At 40.5% G+C, this 21835-nt stretch overlaps 1 protein-coding gene across 2 annotated transcripts in view; it reads right to left on the bottom strand.

The window, feature by feature from the left end:
• Nucleotides 1-21835, bottom strand: part of STX4 (syntaxin 4) — a 340354-nt gene that overhangs the window by 145383 nt on the left and 173136 nt on the right. For both annotated transcript variants that reach the window (XR_013598605.1, XM_078652481.1), the window contains exons 7-8: nt 13523-13596; nt 5924-6061 (exon numbers count right to left, since the gene is read on the bottom strand). Coding sequence is in view for 1 of the 2 variants with exons in the window: in XM_078652481.1 (XP_078508607.1) it covers nt 5924-6061; nt 13523-13596 (212 nt within the window). In the remaining variant the exon portion in view is untranslated. The remainder of the gene's footprint in view (nt 1-5923; nt 6062-13522; nt 13597-21835) is intronic.

Raw genomic sequence — 21835 nt, 5'->3', positions numbered from 1 at the left:
CGATATTTGTTCAGTTTCACTTTGAATAAATCGATCATACAGATTTTGTAGAATTCCTCAAGGGTACACTGAGAGTCCTAGTATCTATAGCCAAGCACTGAAAAAACAACTTGATTCTTTCATCTTACCTAAAGGGGTGGCTCTCATTCAATATCTCGATGATATCTTGTTGGCAGCAGATACGCCTGAACTATGTGAAGAGTGTACTTTGTCTCTACTTTCTTTTCTTGCTACACACCATCATAAAGTATCACGGAAGAAATTGCAATATTGTAGACCAATGGTAACCTACTTAGGTCACCTTCTGTCTAAGGAGGGCTGTGCACTTACATCAGGTCGCATTCAAGCCATTTTAGACACACCAGTACCTTCCACTCAGAAAGATGTCCGTGCATTCATTAGTCTGACTTCATTTTGTAGGCAATGGATATTAGGATTTTCACACTTGTTAAACCTCTGCTAGCGCTTTTGACGAAAGACACTCCAGTGCCCCTTCCATGGACAGATGAGTGTCACAATGCTTTTCATCAGTTAAGTCAAGCTCTTTGTTCTGCACCAGTGTTAGGCACTCCAGATTACACGAAGGTTTTTGCACTCTATGTACATGAGAAAGATGGATGTGCATTGTCAGTTCTAGTACAGACACACGGTGACAAGCAGCGTCCCTGCGCATACTTTTCAGCTGTCCTTGATCCTGTTGCTCGTGCATTACCTGGGTGGTTTCGTTCAGTAGCAGCAATAGCTGTGTCCATACGTCAGAGTGAATGGATAGTTCTGTCACATAAACTGTTGGTGCTAGTACCCCATGCAGTAGATGCCCTTTTGAATCAGACCAAGGCACAACACTTAACTAGTGCCCGCTAGACAGGATATGAATTGACACTGTTAGCACCTCATATTACCTTGAAGAGATGTGCGACACTGAACCCAGCCACTTTGTTGCCATATCCTGCGACTCAGTCTCAGTCAAAGGAGCCTCACAATTGTATATTCCTTACGGAGGAACAGACAAAGGGTCGCATTGATTTACAAGATATGCCCCTTCCAGATGTAGATGGCGAACTGTGTGTTGATGGCTCCTGTTTGAAGTTACCAGATGGCACAACCTCAGCTGCATATGCAATTACGACACTTGAGACAGTAGTGGAAACAGCTCGCATACCAGAGAAGTCGGCTCAAGCAGCTGAACTAATAGCTTTGACACGAGCATGTGAACTTAGCACTGACTTATGTGTGAACATCTACACGGATAGCCGTTATGCTTTTGGAGTGGTTCATGATTTTGGCCTACTCTGGAAGGAAAGAGGCGTTCTTACATCCCACGGGATGCAGATAATGCATGGAGAATTAGTACATAATCTCTTGACTGTACTTACATAGCCAAAGAAAATTGCTATTATGAAGTGTAGCGCACACAAGAAAATCATTGACAAAATAGGACAAGGCAATGCCTTTGCAGACCGCGTAGCTCGTGAGAATGCAATGCAACGAAGCACTACTTCCATGTACGTAGTGAAGTCTCAAGCTGAGCGATGGCATGATGCTAGACAGGAAGTGTTAGATGTACAGAGATCTGCTTCTGTAGCAGAACTTGAGCAATGAGCTAAAGAAGGAATATTGCTCGATGAGGGTTGTTGGCAAAACAAAGACATGGATAAATGGAAATTGCCTGCAGCCTATTTACAACCTATGGTTCAAATGGCACACGGGCTGGCACATGTTGGAGCTCTAGCAATAACTAAATTGCTTACGCAAGTTTGGGAGCATCCTGAAATTGCCAGCACAGCTAAAAGAGTAGTACAGTCCTGTTTGATCTGTTGGCAGTACAATCCTGGTAAAGGGACACAGACTCCTACAGGAGGGTTTGCTACACCAACCGCACCTTTTGAAGTTTTGCAGATGGATTACATCCAACTCGAATGCTGCAATAATCTGAAATACATCCTAGTGGTGGTATGTGCCTTCAGTAAATGGATAGAGGCATACCCTACAAAGGATAATACTGCTCTCACCACAGCGAAGGTGCTTCTAAAGGAGTTTTTCCCTAGATATGGTGTTTGTAAACTTTTGTGGAGTGACACCGGACCTCATTTTATTGGGCAAGTTGTTGAGCAGGTCCTGAAAGGATTAGGGATCAAGCAGAAATTCCATGCAGTCTTCCACCCGCAATCAGCAGGATTAGTGGAGAGGTACAACCCTACTTTGAAATTGAAGTTGGCGAAAATACTGGCTTCCACGTCTTTGAAGTGGCCAGACGCACTACCCTTGGCATTGTTCATAAAATTGGTGCCACATTCATGGTCTGGCCTTACCCCATATGAAGTGGTCTTTGGGAGACCAATGAACATTTGGGGAATTCCTAAGCCACGCCCCATACATGATGTTCCATGTGTTCAGATGAATGATTATTTGGCACAGTTAACTGACAGTTTTATCTCAGTTCATCAACAGGTTCGAGAAGCTCTTCCTGACAGATCTACAGGTGAGGCCCATGAACTCCGTCCTGGCGACCACGTGATGGTCAAGGTCATCGACAGATCGAACAGTGTAGTGACACCCGTCTTGGCCCGTGGTGAATAAATCAGCGGTTGCCCAGGGATAAGAGCTCCAACGATTGTTTCAACAAGTTTGTAGAAAGATCAATTATTGCTGTTACTAAAATGCATAACAAAAGAATCATTTGTGCTGTAGGGTTTGCTGTTGCTCTGGAGGTTATGGCATTAATCACCTGGTTTGTTGAGAAAGTGGCTCCTGCTCGACAGCTTTTTGTTGCCACTAGTACAGCGCCAGTGGAACATCATTCCTTCACGCTTCCCTACCATGAGCAGAAGCATCGACAATCCTACCTAAATACTACATTCATCCAGATGTTGCATCATACACACAATGCCACGAATACCACCAACTGTTGGGTGTGTGGAATGATACCTGCACACCAAAAGAAAGGAGGAAAACCTTTTATTCCTCTACCGTTTTCCCATATTGGTTCGTTTCAAGCTTGGTATGCACTTTTGTTTGCTTTTGGAAAGCCTTCTGTAGGTGGGATCAACTTTCGTCTGAATAAAGTATGCTATCAAGATACAGATGGTTATCCTCAAGCTAAAGGGACTAAATGGGAATGGGAGGAGTATCAACCTGACAATATTTCGACACCCTATGTCTTTACGAACATGAGAAATATCAAGAACAATGGACCTTTAGTAATTTCTGTGACAAGAGCTAAAGCAGATTTATGTATTAGTATTGTTGGGAGAATTCCAGTGGGACGGAGTGAATGTATTTTGACACTGACTATTGAACGAGCTAATAGTAGTTTCACATCTTCGCACAATACCTATTTTGATTGTGGAAATAAGGGATACTATCAACTACATGTTGGGTGGTCAGGGATCTGCTATGTGTCTTTACTGTTGCCCCCTGTGTTTTTGGCACCTGCGTCATATCACCTCGACTTCAAATTGTATAATGACACTTCCAAGAACAGATACAAATGAACAATAAATACTGATGAGGTTGATCAGACTGATACCACTTTGCAACAATATGTCGATTTTAATTTGGGTTTGTTCTTCTTCGTGGGTGCTGCATTAAACAGTAGGAAAATAAGAAGACTCACTCGTGTTGTGGAAGCTGTTACCAATCAGACAGTAATGTCACTTGGGAACATTACAGAGGAACTGCAAATTACAAGGATTGTAGCACTCCAAAAAAGAATGGTGCTTGATGTGATTTTGGCTGATCGAGGTGGTGCAGGTTGCATCATCGGTAGCAGTTGCTGCGTATTTATACCAAATCACTCACCTTCAGTGTACAACGCAATATCAAAACTGCATAAGATTGCTGCAGAGATTCACCCAGAGACTGGTACATGGACTTTTTCGTCCTGGTTCTGGACACTATTTGCTACTTGGGGCTGGAAACTACTGACTATTTTATGTATACTGTTAGCGATATTATTTACATGCTGTACTTGTATACAATGTGGTTCTATGCTTTGCTCCATGTGCATCACTGCTTGTGCACCTGCCAAGAGAAATATTGCAGAAATAAAAGAACAAATGCTAAATAAAGAGATCGTTGAGATTATGAGCATCAATGTACAGGATGCATATCTAGATTACCCCAGATGAACGACTGTCTTCAGCTAATGCTAAAAGGATTGTCTGTTGTAATTTGGCAGCGATTAGGTTAGCATTAGCAGAAGCCATCCTCTATTTAGAGACTATCTTGTCCGTTTTGTGGAATCCATTTTGTATTTCAGTCAGCCATTTTGTTTGCCATGTGCTACCATGTGCTCACCATGTGCTCTGTCCTACCTTCCTCTTAACTGCTCTTGAAATCTGCCTAGAGACGAGATATATTTAGCCTTTTCTGCTCCGCACATGCTCAGTTGAGCTTGCAGCTGTCCCCAGTCTGTAACTGTCAGGATGTGTTCACCAGAACTAGCAACTGTTCGCTCCTCCCTCTTGTTGACTGTGCATTTCCTGTATGACCTTATATGTACCTAAAACCAGCATTTTGTACTTGTACTGCCTTCATTCGAGCCCCTGTGTGGGTATAAAAGGACCAAGCTCCTTCCATTCAGTGTGCTACTTCATACATAACCAAAGGGTGCTGTGTGAATGTAGTTCCACCTCATGAGGTTTAATAAACTCTGTATTTTCTATTCCAGCTTCTGTGTCAACTTCTTTCTTTTGGTCTGAGGACTCTGTGCAGAGAAGGGAGAACCCCTAGCACTGGTAGGCCTTGCTGAGGCCCACTACTACATTGAAACCTTCGTGGTCAAATGGTACCAGGGCGAACCCACTAGCAGTACACCAAATGGGTCCCCAAGCAGTCTCAGGGGGTTCAGAGGCACACCAGAGGGGATTAATATATTCATGAATAACTCCTTTATGGTGTTAAGGAACTGCGCCATGTCAGCGCTCTGTGCTGGAAATGCGGGGTATGCCAGATATGGTGCCAGGAAGGACAATAGGGTTGCTGCCAGCACAGAAGTAGTTTTAAGGACGTGCAAAGGGCCCAGACCAGGCACTGGAGACACTGATGCTGCCACCAAAGGCTGTTCAGGTAAGAGTGAAGTTAACGAGCTCCGGCTGCAATAAGGACTGCACAGATGGAGGGGATCATCCAGGTGATCGTCAGCAGAGACCGCAAGTGACGTCTCGGTGAAAGTCATCTCTTCTGATGTTTACTCCTCCATTTAGAGGATATTGTAAACTAAGAAGAGCGAACTTCGAGGCAGACAAGACTGGTGTTGAGCTGGTCAAGCACATGACACAAAGACTTTGGCCTCTCGCTCCCAAATGGTCTTAGTGTACATGAGGCAGCAGCTTTGTGCAAAGTTTGAAGTCATACTTCGGAACCAAGAACCAAAGGCAGACCTCGAGGGGGTCAGATATGGACATCTGTCCATGGCAGGAGGAGCAACACAAACCCTGACTTTTTAGGGTGATACATCCCTAAACACTGACCAATTAGAATTTAAAAGAAAAAAACGCGTTGAACAAAGTGAAAATTCATGAAAAGCAGCTCCGGATGTACGTTGATAGATGCAGAAAGAAAAGGAATTGATATCAGTGCACAAGGGTGAAGATGTATGGCTCCAGAGACTTCACACCCCTGTGGAGATAGAGCAAGCGCCACCTACCAGGAAACCCAGGAGCTGGCCTGTACAGACAGCCAATAAATGGGTTTACGACTAGGGCAGAAATCAAAGAGTTATAGTAAAAAATATCCGGATCCATTCAAAAAAGTTAAAGGTACTGCAGTTAGAGGTATCCATCAGAAAATCCTGTTCTAAATTTACTGAAAATAAGCACTCTTCCAATTTGAAAAATGTCAATAAGACACTACTGCACCCTACAGTAATGCAGCAAGACAGACAATGTCATTTGTTACAGGTAAAAATAATTTGCTTCACCTGAGCCTCGACCTCCATGGCCAAGTACATAAACATCTCATGCAGTTCCTGGATGCTCTTTTCCAGCTTCAGAATCTCCCCATGGCGAGTTTCAATTTCATTTAATGCTTCCTTTGTTAATTCAATGTCTTTCAGAATCTGGAGGAGAAGTGAAGAGAAGAAAATAGTGGATCACTCACCAGGGTTAAAGTAACCACGAGAGCCAGTTAATGGAGTGCTTTAGTGGAAGCCAAAAAGACAGAGAAAGCCAATTTAGATTTTTTTTTACATAAGAGATTAATAAGGAGTGAATTTATTCCATCAAGTATTCCCCAGGATATTGCTAAAATAGTAAGACTGTAGGGCATTGCCATCCATCTAATTAACCCACCTAAGATGATGTTACAACAGAAGGGATATGTACTTCATAATTCCACAATTTAGACAACTATGTAGTCCTTAACCTTCAAACACCTGACACATAGAACAAAAGCGTCCACTGACCACAAGCGACAGTTCAGGACTTCTTCTCTTGAATGGATGATGCAACAATGACACATGGAGAAAATTGAGTGACACTTGTGTGACGAAAACCACTCCATTGTGAGTCCTCTTCCTTCACTTTTCTGGTTTATTCTTTTCACTTCAAAGAAAGGCGTGCAGCTCTAGTAATTTTTTATGAGAAGCTACACCCAAAAAACTATGAACAATGTTTGCTAGATGGTTCTTCACTCAGAACGTATAAGTCTCTTGCATGGTCTGTTGCAGCTGTGAGCAGAAATACGTGCAACTTCGGTGCAGCAATACATATGCCCTAAGGTAGGAAGGATATTGGTCATAAATGTTTTGTCAGCATCCTGGAAAAGTTGATTAGAATAATTTTTCTATTTCTGTCAATTAGCTTGGAGGAATTCATCGCACACTATATTTTTTCACCTTGGTTTGCGATATAGAAGAATTATTGTGTGGTTCACTGAACTACACAAAGATGAATGCTGGAAGTGGTTGCAAGTGTCTAAACTACTGTACTCCAGACTTTCACATCTTCTTATGCCTAAGAAAGTCAGAGCAAGAAGTCAACTTTGACTAGGAGCCTAATTATGAATTCTGTCTTGACACTGGTCAACATCGTTCCCACAGAGAGGTATGCGCTGGAGAGGAGTAGGTCAATTGTCTAGGAGTCTATGCCCCTTCCAGACAAAACTTAACAGGAGGTGGGCTGCGGTCCTTAATCTAGTTTCTTTCAGTCCAGGCCCTATCACCTGAGGCAATTTCTGACCAAAACAACAAAGGGCAATGGAGAAAAAATCTCCGAATCAACCTTTCAAAACTGGAAACTTGAAGCCATTTAGTTGGGTGTACGGAGTCACGTCAATACCAGTTATGGAGTTTGGCACAGAGGGCTGGGATTGCAGTTGTAGCCTTCCATTAATGCATGAACTGAATATTGCAACCATAGGACTCGAAAAATCATAAATGTTTCTAGACTTGCAGGTCTGGTAACGTGAGTAGTCTATTCAAAATAAACTGTAATGTACTTGACCCGTAAATTGGTCTCAAAATATGCGATCCTAAGCAAATATTTTATTTTACTGAGCTGGCATTTTCTTCATTCTCACATAACTGAGTTCATCGTTTCTGCTGTGCCGAAAAAAGAAACTTGTTTGATTAAATAGACTAAAACGTTTGCTGCATGTATAAAAATAATCTAGCCCACATATGGGGTGCACATGATCCCTGACTTGCCTCTTAGTTCACTATTAGCATTGCCATCGGGACAGGAGCAAGAGTGTTTCTCAGTTCCTGTTTAAAAAACTCACTTTTAATAAATATATTACTAAAGCATGATGTGGTAGTACACCACCATTTACATACAGTACATGCCCAAATGGACAAAAACTTTCCTAGCATGCAGTTTTACTGATAAAACTATACAGTGTATAAACATTAGCCTGTTAAAAGTGTGTTTCAGCAAACATATATCATTTGCACACCACCAAGTGTTTTGATTTGTTGTCATGCTATTAAAATATTTTTTTCATCACACAGAATGACAAAAAGTGGGCTTTCAGAACTATTGAAATATATTTGCAAATGTTTGTGCAGTTCACTTATTAGCTATTTAAACATTATATACTGGGAAAACACCTGACACCCAACAGCCTTTCATTTCACACTCTTTGTACAGCACTCAGATAGTTCACCTTACAAAATCCTGGAACTCTGCAAGCAGAGAAAGAAAACAATTGTAAGACGATGTAAACTGACTTCTGATCTATGTCTCTGAACACAGAGTAAAGGTGACAAGATAAAAACACGATTTAAAGACATTTTATTGCTCCTTCACTTTGAGTGAACAGAACACCTGTTCTTTGTCTGCTTGCCAGAATGGGCAAGTAGGCTCTAAATATAGCTTGTCCTCAAATTCTTTCCCTAGCAAGTGGGCGAATAGGTTCTCAAGGCCTGACCCACATTACTTTTAAATGAGGTCTTGGACCAGAAGTATCTGCTCAAAGACCACACAAATGGGAGCCTTTATGGATGTGCTGGTACCATCTGAGCACTCCGTTTGGGGTACATACGACCTTTACAGTCAACCATCACCACTGAAATGACAATGCTCAATTCACTCTTCGCCTTGCTAGATTAGGAATCTACCTGTAAATGTCAGATTCCCTCCCCAAATGTTTGTGATTATCTCTATCTCTCTCTCTATATATCTCTCTCCATATATATCTCTCTCTCTCCATATATATCTCTCTCTCTCCATATATATATATATCTCTCTCTATATATCTCCCTCTCTATATATATATATATATATATATATATATATATATACATATACATATATATATATATATATATATATATATATATATATATATATATGAAAAAAGCAGCACTCCCCGCAGATAAGGAAGGAGAAGAGGCCACGCGAGGGAACAATGTAGGAGCCGTTTTTATTGACAGACAGCGTAGCAAGATGCATTTCGGCAATGAGCCTTCTTCGGTTGCTGTTGCTGACACGTGATGACCCCACCTGCATTTTCGAAATGTCCAGTACCACCCTCATTGGAAGGTAAGTAAGCCACCGCCCCCAAGTCACATGTTGATTCTACCATGGTGGCGCAAAATGAAACTTCAACTCCCAGAAGACAGTGCGGCTGGAGAGTATTGCAGGGGACGGCAGACAGGATTAGAGGAAAAAATGCAGTGATGAAATGAGGAAAAAACTTAAAATAAAAGTCTTGTGCACTCCTACACGTCCCTCTCAGTTCAAGCCTCGAGCATAGTGCAGCCCAAAATTAAGCCAAAATGCAGAGCCGAACAAACAGTGCAGTCGACTCCTCGTTAAGTAACAAGCTGCCAGCTGGCAGAAGGCTGAGGCAAACACAAACTTGAGGCGGGCAGAAACTGGTCCGGGAAACGGTAATTATAGATGCTTGGAAAGCAGGCGCCAGCTGATTTCTGCCACTTGAAGAACCGGAGCCTCCAACGCACCTCTGGCATGTGCGTGAATCTGAATGAAAAAAGCAGCACTCCCCGCAGATAAGGAAGGAGAAGAGGCCACGCGAGGGAACAATGTAGGAGCCGTTTTTATTGACAGACAGCGTAGCAAGATGCATTTCGGCAATGAGCCTTCTTCGGTTGCTGTTGCTGACACGTGATGACCCCACCTGCATTTTCGAAATGTCCAGTACCACCCTCATTGGAAGGTAAGTAAGCCACCGCCCCCAAGTCACATGTTGATTCTACCATGGTGGCGCAAAATGAAACTTCAACTCCCAGAAGACAGTGCGGCTGGAGAGTATTGCAGGGGACGGCAGACAGGATTAGAGGAAAAAATGCAGTGATGAAATGAGGAAAAAACGTAAAATAAAAGTCTTGTGCACTCCTACACGTCCCTCTCAGTTCAAGCCTCGAGCATAGTGCAGCCCAAAATTAAGCCAAAATGCAGATCTATATATCTCTCTCTATATATATATATCTCTCTCTCTCTCTCACAATGGCAGACACTGCTGGGTAGTTATTGTTAGGCCAGTGGTTCCATACGATGATTGTTTTTGTTTCAATAATAACTTTGGTGCACTTTAACGAACCGCATAGAGCTATTCAAAAAAATAGTTCAACCAACCTTGGCTCCTTCATGGAAAGTTTTGCACTGATCCATTAAGGAGAGGCCAATAAAAAGGGGAATATGGTGCTCCAAAAGGGTGATTTCCGTTAGGAAACTTTGCTCTCGGAAACAGTAAAAAATGCCTTAACGGAATTCCACCATATTTGCCAAAAGTTAAAACATTACTCATAAAGCATGCTTTTTGTAATTTGGTGTTAAACTGCTCTTCCGTTTCTGAGAAGTTTGAGTTAAAGATGGGCTAGGTTTGGGCATGCCTAGATTAGATTTATCTGGATCCTTGGGGTCCAGATATTCACGGACTGGCAAATTTAAAGGGGACTAGAAAATCCTGAGTGGCTGGCCACAACATGAACAATATGATGTGGCACCCATTGCCGGACTGAGTAACACGTTACCTGCATCCTGTAAATGGATATATAAAAATATAATGGGACAGAGTGAATAAACGTGTCCTCCACAGGTATATGACAGATGGCCATGGGAGTGCAAAGCGTACCCCTCCTTTATTGGCTGGCAACAGCATGGACCACAAAAAGTGGCAGATATTACAGGACTCAGGGATATGGCCCTTAATAAAATGGTCAGTGAATGCCAGGTTTTGAGGGTCACAAAAAGGAGCACATATAAAAGGCAATACCGGATTGCAGTCACAATATAAAGAATTCGTTGGTGGTATACTCATTTTAAGGATTTTGTTAAGTTCTCAGGTGAATTACCCCTGTGAAAAATGATGACCCTCTGCTGGATTTCATGAATCATGTTTCAAAAAATTTGTTTGAGGAATTTCTCAAATGGAAGGCAATCTAGAACCTAAATTGAGAGCACCTATTCTATATGTTCACACCATATTCCTCAGCAATGTGAAAACAAAGTCTGACATTCTGTATAAAATATGAAGGTTTAACAGCACTTGCCAGTGTATTCCCTAGTGTTACTGCAATTTGCCAGGATTCTAATAACCAGCTACAATGTAAACATTCTGTATTTATTACAGAAGTGTGGCACACCTGAATTCCATTTTGATGGATTCAAAATTGCAAAACAAAGCATTTCCTTTAGAAATGAACAAAATGAGGGAGTTCATTCTGTTATAACAATAATGTTTAGTGTTCTAGAAAGCTAAAACGAGGACACATTCCATACATTGTCGCCGGGACACCCCCGTTGTGGGTAGCGGTTATGCACTTTACAAATGACTAAATAAATAAATAAATACATTTTCAGATATCTTTCCCATCAATGTCAGATAAAAAGTCTGGTATGCAGAGTTAAACATGTACTACCAACACCAGCAGCAGCCTGACACTTGATACCCCAGTGACCTTCAGTGGATTTACCACAGAGGTCAAATGAGCAACTAGAGTACAAACTTATTGTATTTATGAGATAAGTGTGTGTACCACACCTGAATGCCACCTGGATGGAATCAAAGCTGTAAAACTGAATGCAATTCCTAAAGGAGGAGACTGCTGTAAAGGAGCAAAATGAGGAGGTTCTTTTTGCCATAGAAATTGAGGTTAGTGCTCTAGAAAACTTAATTGGGGACACATTATTCATAACTTCTCATATTTCTTCCTCATCCATGTCAGTAAAAGAGTGTGAAATGCAGACTGAAATATGTACTTCTAACCCCAGCAGCAGTCAGTTAACTCCCTAGTAATCAACTGCAGCATCACCCCAGAGTTTCAATTACAAGACAAAAGTGAGGAGCTCCCGAATGCCAATTTGTTGGAATACGAGCTGTAGAATTTAAAGCCTTTCTTGAGGAGTAGGCGGATGTAAATGAGCTTAGAGATGTGAATGAAGGTATGAAACCAGTGGGTTAAAAATGCGATAATGGGTTTGAGTGTTTAGTAATTTGAAGCATAATGAATTTATAAAAAAGATGAAAATGGAGCGATATCAGCATTATAACAGAAATTTGTTTAGTCAGCCTACCCATTTTGTTAGTTGCTTAACAGGCCACTAATCTGAAAACAGTAACATTTTGATGTGTGTATATATATATTTCCAATAAAGAGAAAAACATGTTAAAGTGGTGTTATAGTTAGGTTTAGTGTGAAGACAAAAGAAAAAAAAACAAAATTATTTGTAAATACAATACATCATAACTCGCGCTGTTAGTCATCCTCAAAATAGCAATTTGCAAATCAAACAGAAACAAAATTAAGTGAACAAATGGTGAATAGTGCAAGTTATGGTGTGTGTTGTGTGCGTTGCTAAGCATAACTGGTTAATTCCAGTGATTTTGAGTGTTTAAGCAGGAATCATTACTCAATTCAAATATATACAGATTTTCTACTAAAAAACGATAGTTAAAGTGACTTTAAAGTTAGTTGTTGGAATGATACATGAGCCAACATTAGAAAAAAAACTAAAAACACCGAATACACCAGTTATAGTTTATTGAGCTAACTATAACTCATGCCCATATCATGCCCAGCTTGACCTACAAGAATTGGGTTAACAAACAATTAGAATCAAATGATGTTAAAGTTGGTTTTAGTGAGAAAGATTATTAGGATCGGAAACGTTATTGCAGAAATTAAGTTTCAGCACAGATCTATTTTAGTAAAGGTATATGTTGCGGTCGTTGATTTACATGTTTTAAGGTGTCGATAATAAGATAAGTTTGGAATAACTCAATCCCAATGCTCAAAACCCAGTTTACATTTCAGAAGATGTATATGATTCAAGAAAGCCCTTGCAATCACGACCAAATGGAAGGCTTATTAGACAGCCATAAAGGTTTATTTCATAAGGAATTAGGTAAAGTTTGTTTTTTCACACCACATTCAAATAAAACAATGCTTTTCTGGCCACAGAGACTAAGACATGTACCTCTTTCTTACATGGGAAAAAAATCCTTGCAGAATACTTATATTAATTGCCCAACAAGTGTTTATCCAGGCTTTGCCTTGCCATAAACCGAATCAACTTATGCTCAAGTGTACTATAATTTAAAATTGATATTGTAAAAGGATCAAAAACGTAATTTTGTTTGCCCTGAATTTGTGGCAAAGAGCACTGGAGAATTTACGATTCCTGAAAACACATGACAGGCCATTAGAAAAATGGTGCCACTCTCATTCACAAGCCACTCTTATTCACAACCTAAGCGTTGAAAAGTGGAATAGGTCTTGATTTTATTTCTTATATATTTTTTTTCTTCTCACTTGCTTACTCCAAACTGGAACATTCATCACATTTTAATTCTGTGTACATTTCCTTAATATTACTGTATTAAGAGGAGTATTTGTCTATGAGGAGAATCAAGAGCCCTTTTTTATAAATTAAAACATGAGTATTCATTGTTTTTCTAGTATTACATGTCATTACGGTTCTGATCCTAGTGAAGAAATACCATGCTATTTACAGGGGGACAGCAAACAAACACATTGTTTGAGACAGGAGTGAAATCATGTACAAACAGAGGCATGGAAAGAAATCATAAGAAAGATCCAAAACTTGCCCCTTACGTTTGCAGTGAAGACAGATGACTGGCCGGTCTCCAACATCTCGTCCAGCTTTTCATCCGTCACGTCTACGCCCGCTACAGAAAAAAGCAGTAAAGCACATGACTGAAGATTACAAGGCACTCTGCCAGGTTTTGCATGCAGCACAAATCGACCAGATTGGTAGACCTTAAAAAAGTGTTAAACACAGCAGGTCTACTGTTGCGTGCTAGCATCAATGTGAAGTGTGAGGTACTACATTATGCACAATTCAGCACTAGATAATTAATGCCTGAGCCAAACTGCAGACAGATCTATCATGGAAGGACACACAGTCAGAGATCAGGAAAGCTGGTCATGTTAGGGGGAGGCACTAGTAGGGTGCTGTTGACATACAGGAAAAGCAGTAATTGCCCCTCATGCCTCAAACATCAGATGTTGATGCACAATGAGAAAGAGAGGTGAAGGTGGTGTTAAGTATGGAGAGAATCATTTGTCTCACCTGCAATATTAAAGAAGAAAATAGAGCTACAAAGAGAACATTGCATGGAAGTGGCCCTGGAGTTAAAGCAAAAGCACAACGGCTTGAAGAGAGCAAAGAGGCCAAATAAATATAGGAAGAGCAGTAAATTAAGAAGTACAGCCCCCGGTGGCATGCAGAGCATTACAAAGTAGGATGCCCTTTGTTCCAGAATGCAAATAGAAAAAAAGCTTATTTTAGGTTAGCACGTAAACATTACCGCCTTCACGGATTAAGTTAATGCAGTTATACAGTTAGAAATCTGATATACATTGCATTTCTAGGGCTACATACTGAATACACTAGATAACTCTCAAGGTATAGCGCCAGTTAAATCTATTCTTAAGTGGGTTAATTCCAATTTGGCTAAATGGTGAATAATGTCCTTTTTGGAACAACTATAGGGAATTCTTTTTTTCAGCTTATGAACAAAAAACACGAGTTAAATGGATAAAAAATAAAAGTTATGAACACAAATTACAAAGGCTATCCTCTACAGGTTAATTCCAAATATGCATACCTTTTAAACTTGCTGTGCGCAAGAAGCCTGTAATAGATTATCTGTTACAGAAAGATCTTGTGACAGGCTTGCTTTTAAGTTACTAGTTTTCAGATAGAAAAACTTGTCACCGTTTGGGTGATTTCATGGGGTGGAGGGTCCAGCAGTTCTAGGTGACCAAATAAAGTGTCATCATTTCAGATGGATTGCTCCTTTGCTAAAGGTGCATGATAAGTTAAAGTCTATTTTGTGAGTTAAATAGGGTTCTCGTCCCAGAACTACTAAGCTACCTAAAAGGATTACAAGGATGCAAGGCCTGTAAGCTTTGGCATTGATCAGATGGGGCAAACGGAAAGAAATTAGCAAGAAACTAAAATTGTACCCTGAAACCCGATGTGTTCTTCATTAAATGCCTGATCCAGGTTTGATCTCGAAATTACCAAAGAAATTCCGTCTTGCATCTGCTCTCTTTGTACACCTGATCCCACTTGTTAAGGTAGTTTGTGAATTCCATTGAGAAAGCAGATTGCACTGCCTGTTCAACTCTGTTCCAGGATATCTGGGCATCATTGCCTATTTCCCATTGCCTTTATTTGCTGCAGCAGGGCATTAACCACGGTTTGTCGTGCAACTGATTCTTATGTGCTCTCAGAGAGCCCTTTGTTGTTTTATGCAACTTCCCAAGATATAACTCATGATTTTATGATGTTTGGATACATGGTCATTTAAAATCCATTTTACCTTATCGTGCACTAAATTTCCTTGAAACTTTTCACATACTTTGCAATCTAAACCTCATAAATTATTCACTGTTGCATCCACAAACCAAGCACTCAGAGTATACAGTTAGCACCATAGCATTAGGACATTTTAAGGGAAGTTAGTTACCTCGCAAAAGCACGTGATGAGAATTTGAATATTCTTGTGAGCAGAGTTAGCGTGGGCTTCAATTGAAGTGTCTAGCCAAGTTCATCCAATATCACCATTACCAGTAACATGTATGCATGGTGTGAGGTTAGGATAGAGGTGGCGGCCATTTTAGAAGTCAATCTATCAGTACGATCAGTACTTGGGGCGATAAAAGTCCACTGTTTGTTTAAATGCAGAAAAGCGCTACTTGGAGCAAGTGGAAGTAGAATAAATTATTTGAAAGAACAGCAATTGCTTCCTAGGAAAAAGTAAACTAGGCACTAATACATTGGGGAAAACATAAAAAAGGGTCAATTATATTAAGACGAATGCATTGAGGAGAATCAATGGGAACTAGGCCTTAAATACTTTTTGAAGAAGCCTGCCATCTTTTGGCTGACTTGCAAAACCTTACACGTGCTGCCATACTGAAGTCTTTGTAGTATTTGAAGGTGACTAAGACAATTTAGCTATTACAGATACATTGTTTATTTTAGTTTGTTAAATTAGAATGCTGTTTTAATTTACCATCTAAGCTTAAATTCTTAGCTTTATGTGTTGTGAACTGAAAGTATGGCTGCTGTCAGTAAGTCACAGCCCCCACTATTTCAAAAATGAAAAAATAGAGAATTCGGAGTGGCAAGAGGCGATGCGTCCCCGAAAGAAGTAGGCATCCCCTCACGTCTCCGTTTAGTACAACTACGCATATTACATAGATCATATTACACGAGACACACACTGCACAAGATGAGACGAATAATACACCCTTACTGCCTGCGGGGATGTGGTGAGGAAGGGACCTTCTATCACACTATATGGGACTGCCCGAAAATTGCGCCCTACTGGACGCAGGTGATGCGAACCATGTCTCAATCGGAGGGGGTCTCAGTACTACCAGATCCTAGACTTTGCCCATTGAATATATGGGAACCTAATGACCTCACACGTTTCGGACAGGGGTGGATGTCACTGGGTATGATGATGGCAAAGAGGAACATAGCGCAGAGGTGGGGTGGGATGGAGTCGCCTACGCTAGTGGCATGGAAACATGATATGGATGCAGCAATGGTTACAGAGTGGGCAGTTTTTCGCAATAGAGGTTGTCCCAAGAAATGGAGTAAAATTTGGGGGGCCTGGAATAAATATAGAGGGAACATTTGTGACCGACCCTCAGATGATGATAGTTCTAGCTCCGATTCCGATTAATGTGCTTACAATGCCGTACGTGCCGATGGCCCCTGCTGAGACTGTTACACTCCGATATATCTATATTTGTGACATAGTAATGTTATTATCTGTTGTAATAATGATGTGCTCCATTCATCTAATACTTTCACTGAACAATGTATCGCGCTGTTTTGGAAATGCAAATAAAAATATTTTCAACAATAAAAAAATGAAAAAATACTACTTGACTCATACCTTAGCACCATTTGTGGTGTTAACCTTTCACCTGCAAGAAAGCAAGAAGCTCTGACATAATCTGGGCATTGTAGTAAGAAAAATCAAAGAAAGTATAGCAGAATGTGGTGTTGTGTGTCATGCCTGGAATCAGGAACAATGCTGTGCTCCAGATTCCGTGGGATGACAGTTACGACCCAGGTTGATAGATGAGATGTGATTTACTCTACTCTTCAATAAATCACTTTACTGCAGCTTTCCTGACTCCAGATCCGACATTATTTCACTGGCGACGATTGGGCAACAACCCTAATTCAACCTGGAGTCCCTACCTGCATCGTCACACCTCGTCTGATGCGGAGGATCACGAACTGGCGAATAAAGTCGACAGCGGTGTCTGCGCTGTGTCACGGTCTGTATGCGCTTCAGGAAAGTGAAATCGCCGCTGTTTTAAGTCAGTGTGGGAGGAAGCTGAGCAATTTTGAACAAATTTATGTTTCCCGGTGAGTCGCGCTGCTCGAGCCGGTGCGCATGCGTGTGACTAACAGCGTCTACGCGAGCCTGCGTGAGACCAGCTGCTCAAGTTAATGCGCATGCGTATGATGTCACAACGTCGTTTCACGCATTTAGACGCACAGCGGCCATCTTTTGGGAAGAAAACCCATACAAAGCAATGAGGATCTTCTGACTTCGCGTAATTAATTAATTTTCTCGATCTAAACTGAATTTATGCACCTATCTTCGCAAGAATCCTGCAAAGAAAGCTTATTATTCCACAATTATCCTGCAAAAAGTTTATAAACATCATTTAATTTCTCCATTTAATTTTGATCAAAAAAAAAAAAAACGAACACTATATTAACCATCATACTGTTTTAAAACTTTAATTACATTATAATGGAGAGTTTTTCTGCACCACCACCATTTCTACCTAATCCAGGCGAACCTATACTAGAATGGAAAAGGTGGAAAGAAGGGTTTCATGCTTACATTGAAGCTATTGGAGGAGATGACTATACTGACAAACGTAAACTAGCCATCTTAAAACATTGTTTGGGCGCTGAAGGAAGACATGTCTTGAGTCATTTACCTTTGTCTGCAGATGGTGTATCTACTTCTGAGAATACAATTGATGTTTTTGAGGAAGCAATCAAACAGTTAGATAAACAGTATATTAAGAAAGTCAATATTGTAGTTGCCCGTCACAAGTTTTTGAGTAGGGGTCAATTACCAAGTGAATCTGTTGACTCATTCATGAATGACTTAAGAGTTTTGGCATCCAAATGCAAGTATTCAACCTTTCATGATCAGATGTTGCGTGATCAAATGGTTCACAAAATTGCTGATGTCAAGCTTCAAGGAAAACTGTTAGATACTGAGGATCTGACTTTAGACAAAGCGTTAGAAATCGCACATCGATTTGAAAATATGAAACTTGGGGTGAAGGAACTCACAGAAAAAAGCATTGCCGAAGTCAACCTTGTAAAGAAATCTAGCTTTGAAGAAAGACCTTTCAGAAACAGAAACCAACGGTTCCAAGAGGGGAGAGAATTTGCATGTTTTAAATGTGGTAGTCCGGATCACTTAGCAAATGACAAAAAGTGTCCGGCAATTGGTCAAATATGCAGATATTGCAGAATGAAGGGTCATTTTAGCAAAATGTGTAAGAATAAGAATAAGTTTAAGGGTAAGGGTTTTAGTCAAAAAAGGAGTTCAGATGAGCATGTAAATGAAATTGAAGATGATTATTTAGAAGAAGAATTTCTTTTTGCAGTATATGAAGTCAATGCTGGTGAAAAAGATTCTCCTTACTGCACTGTGAATGTTGGAGGGAAGGAAATTAATGTCATGGCCGATTCAGGGGCGAAACGCACCCTCATTGGTGAAGAATGGGTGAAAGAATTTCCTGGTTTAAAATTATCTCCTCCAGACATAAAGTTACTTGGATATGGCAAGAAACCCATCGATTTTCTTGGTTTCTTTACAACTTCCCTTAGTTTCAAAGGTAAAACTATTAATTCAAAGGTTTATGTGGCCAAAGATGGTTCTTGTTTATTAGGTTGGCCTCAACAGAGGGACTTAATGATAAAACTAGATCCCAATCACCCTGAACAAGTACTAGGGTATTCTGATCTGGTCATGAATGTAGAGTCTGATCTCGGCTCTGAATGTGAAAAGAAATTTCCTTTGGTTTTTTCTACCTCCAAGTTAGGTCTTTTGAAAAACTTTGAACACAAAATCATTCTGAGGGAAGATGCCGTACCAAAAGTTCACAAGGTTAGGAATGTCCCTTTACATTTAAGAGATGCAGTAAAATCTGAACTTAAAAAGTTGTGTGATTTAGACGTCATTGAGGAGATAGAATCCTCTGTGTGGTTATCCCCAGTCGTTGTCGCTCACAAGCCCAACGGCAAAGTGAGACTCTGTGTGGATTTGAGGGATTTGAACGGGAATGTTTGGGTGGATAGACATCCACTCCCTAATATTAATTAAATGTTCACGAAATTGAAGGGGGCATCAATTTTCTCCACTTTGGACCTATCAAATGCTTATCATCAGATAGCATTACACAAGGATAGTAAGCATTTGACATCCTTCATCACTTCAGAGGGTGCTTTTAGGTACAAGAGGATGCCTTTTGGACTAATATCTGCATCTTCCGTCTTTCAAAGGGTCATGCACAATCTTTTTAAGGATTTTGTCAATGTCTTGTATTTCCAAGATGACATTTTGATTTTCGCATCTAATCCATCTGATCATTCCGAAATTTTATACAAAGTTCTATGTGTGTTGCAAGATAGTGGTCTAACACTTACGAAAGAAAAATGTAAATTTGGTTTATCTTCTGTTGACTATTTGGGGCACACCATAAGTAAGGAAGGCATTTCCCCGAAAATGAATTTAGTCAAGGCCATAGAATTAGCTCCAGACCCTGTTAACAAAGATCAGCTCAGATCTTTCTTGGGGCTTGCTGAATATTATTCAAAATGTATCCCCCTATTCTCCGATAAGACTGTAAGCATGAGGAACTTGATGAAAAAGAATGTCCAATTTCTTTGGGATGATAACTGCAAAAAAAGAATTTTTATTACTAAAAAAAAATATTGTATCTGCACCTGCGTTAGCAACATTTAATACTGCTAACTGTTCATTTATCGTCACTGATGCTAGTAATGTAGGAGTTGGTGCAGTGTTAATGCAACGTCAAAAAGGTCAATTGGTGACAATTGGGTTCGCATCTCGACCCTTGAGGGATGCTGAATGTAAATATTCCACATTAGAAAAGGAGGCTCTAGCTTGCTGGTGGGGCATTGAATACTTCCGCAAATATGTGTATGGCAATGTTTTTAAACTTTGGTCTGACCATCGTCCGTTGGTGGATTTATTTACTACCAAGGGTTGTGGCAAAGCGACTTCAAGAATTGCCAGATGGCAGTACAAGCTTCAGGACTTTCATTTTAATGTGGAATATATCCCTGGCATTAGAAATGTTTTAGCTGACTGTTTGTCTAGATTGCCAGTTCCCGATGACAATGTTGTGGAAGAAGATAAGGATGATGATAATGTTGTATCAATTTGTGAAATCTCCAAAGGTTGCATTGATGAAGATGCATGGAAGGTAGCATGTGAAAATGATTCTGTTCTTAGTGATATTTGCAATTTAGTAAAAACCCAGTGGCCTCGTAAAGAGTTGTTGTCTGATGAGTTTCTCCCTTTCTTTAATGTTGCACAGGAATTATCCATTGTAGAAGGTGTTTTGTTTAGAGGTTTACAATTAGTGGTCCCTCATGACTTACAACCTAAGATTTTAGATATGGCTCACGAAGGTCATCCTGGGATGACATCCATGAAAAGAAGGGTTAGAAGTGAATTCTGGTGGCCAGCAATGGATAAGTGCATAGAACGTCAGGTTAGGGGCTGTCTGGATTGCTGTTTAAGCGATAAATCTCAAAAGCATGTTAAGTGTGATCTGTTTCCCATATCTAGACCTTCACGTGTTTGGGAAAGTGTATCATTGGATATTGCTGGTCCTTTATCGTTTAACAAGAGTGTGATGTACGCAATAATTTTGGTAGACCAGTTGTCTCAGTGGCCTGAGGTAAAGATGGTTTCTAGCGTAACGTCTAGTGTTGTGATCAAGTTCTTAAACTAAGTGTTTGAAAGGAAGAGTTTTCCAGAATCTATTACTACTGACAATGGTGTGCAATTTGTATCCTTGGAGATGAGAGTTTATGGAGCGTCATGGTATAAAGCATAGACGCGTGTCAGTGTATTATCCCAAAAGTAACGGCATCGTGGAAAGATGGATCAGAGTATTTAAGGAAGGTCTTCAACTTGCCTTGCAAAATGGAAGGGATTGTAAACAAACCATTAGTGAAGTTTTGTGGTGTTACAGAAACACACCCAGGAGCATGGGCGACCTGTCTCCTTTTGAAAAGATGAGAGGGAGGAGGTGTGGTTCCAAGTTGTCTCAACCTTGGATGAGAATGCTTGGCTCCAGGAGTTCTGTGGACGTTGATCGTGCTCCTTGTGGTGGTCCTTCCCAGTTCAGTGTCAATGATTGGGTCCGTGTCAAGAAGTGTAGGAATATCAAGTCTGGTGAGTCTCGGTATTCCAATCCTTTGATGGTCACGCGTGTTGGAAAGCAAGTTGTCGAGCTTTCAGATGGAAACGTGTGGAACTTATCTAGGGTTGTTAAGGTTCCTAGGTGGTTGTGGCCCAAGGATGTGTCTCCAGGGTCTAAAGTTTCATCAGGCTTGAGGTCTTCCAATGGTGCAAATAATTGGAGGAAATTCTCGAGTCCTACAACCCTTCACTGTTCTCCTGAAGTTAGGTCTTCCTGTTTCTCTGATGACAATGTGCCAGTCCAACGTGTGCAGAGGAAATGTCATGTTCCAGTTTGGTCTAAGGACTATCATCTGTATAGATAATTCAATCTGAATATTTTGTATGATGTTTTCCAGATATTTGTATTTATGTCTTTTCTTTCCACAATTCTCAATGTGTA

Source organism: Lissotriton helveticus, chromosome 7 (assembly GCF_964261635.1).
Source record: "Lissotriton helveticus chromosome 7, aLisHel1.1, whole genome shotgun sequence".
In the NCBI taxonomy this organism is placed as follows: Eukaryota; Metazoa; Chordata; class Amphibia; order Caudata; family Salamandridae; genus Lissotriton; species Lissotriton helveticus.
The sequence above is the reverse complement of the archived record's forward strand: the minus strand, read 5'-3'. Positions and strand labels throughout refer to the sequence as shown.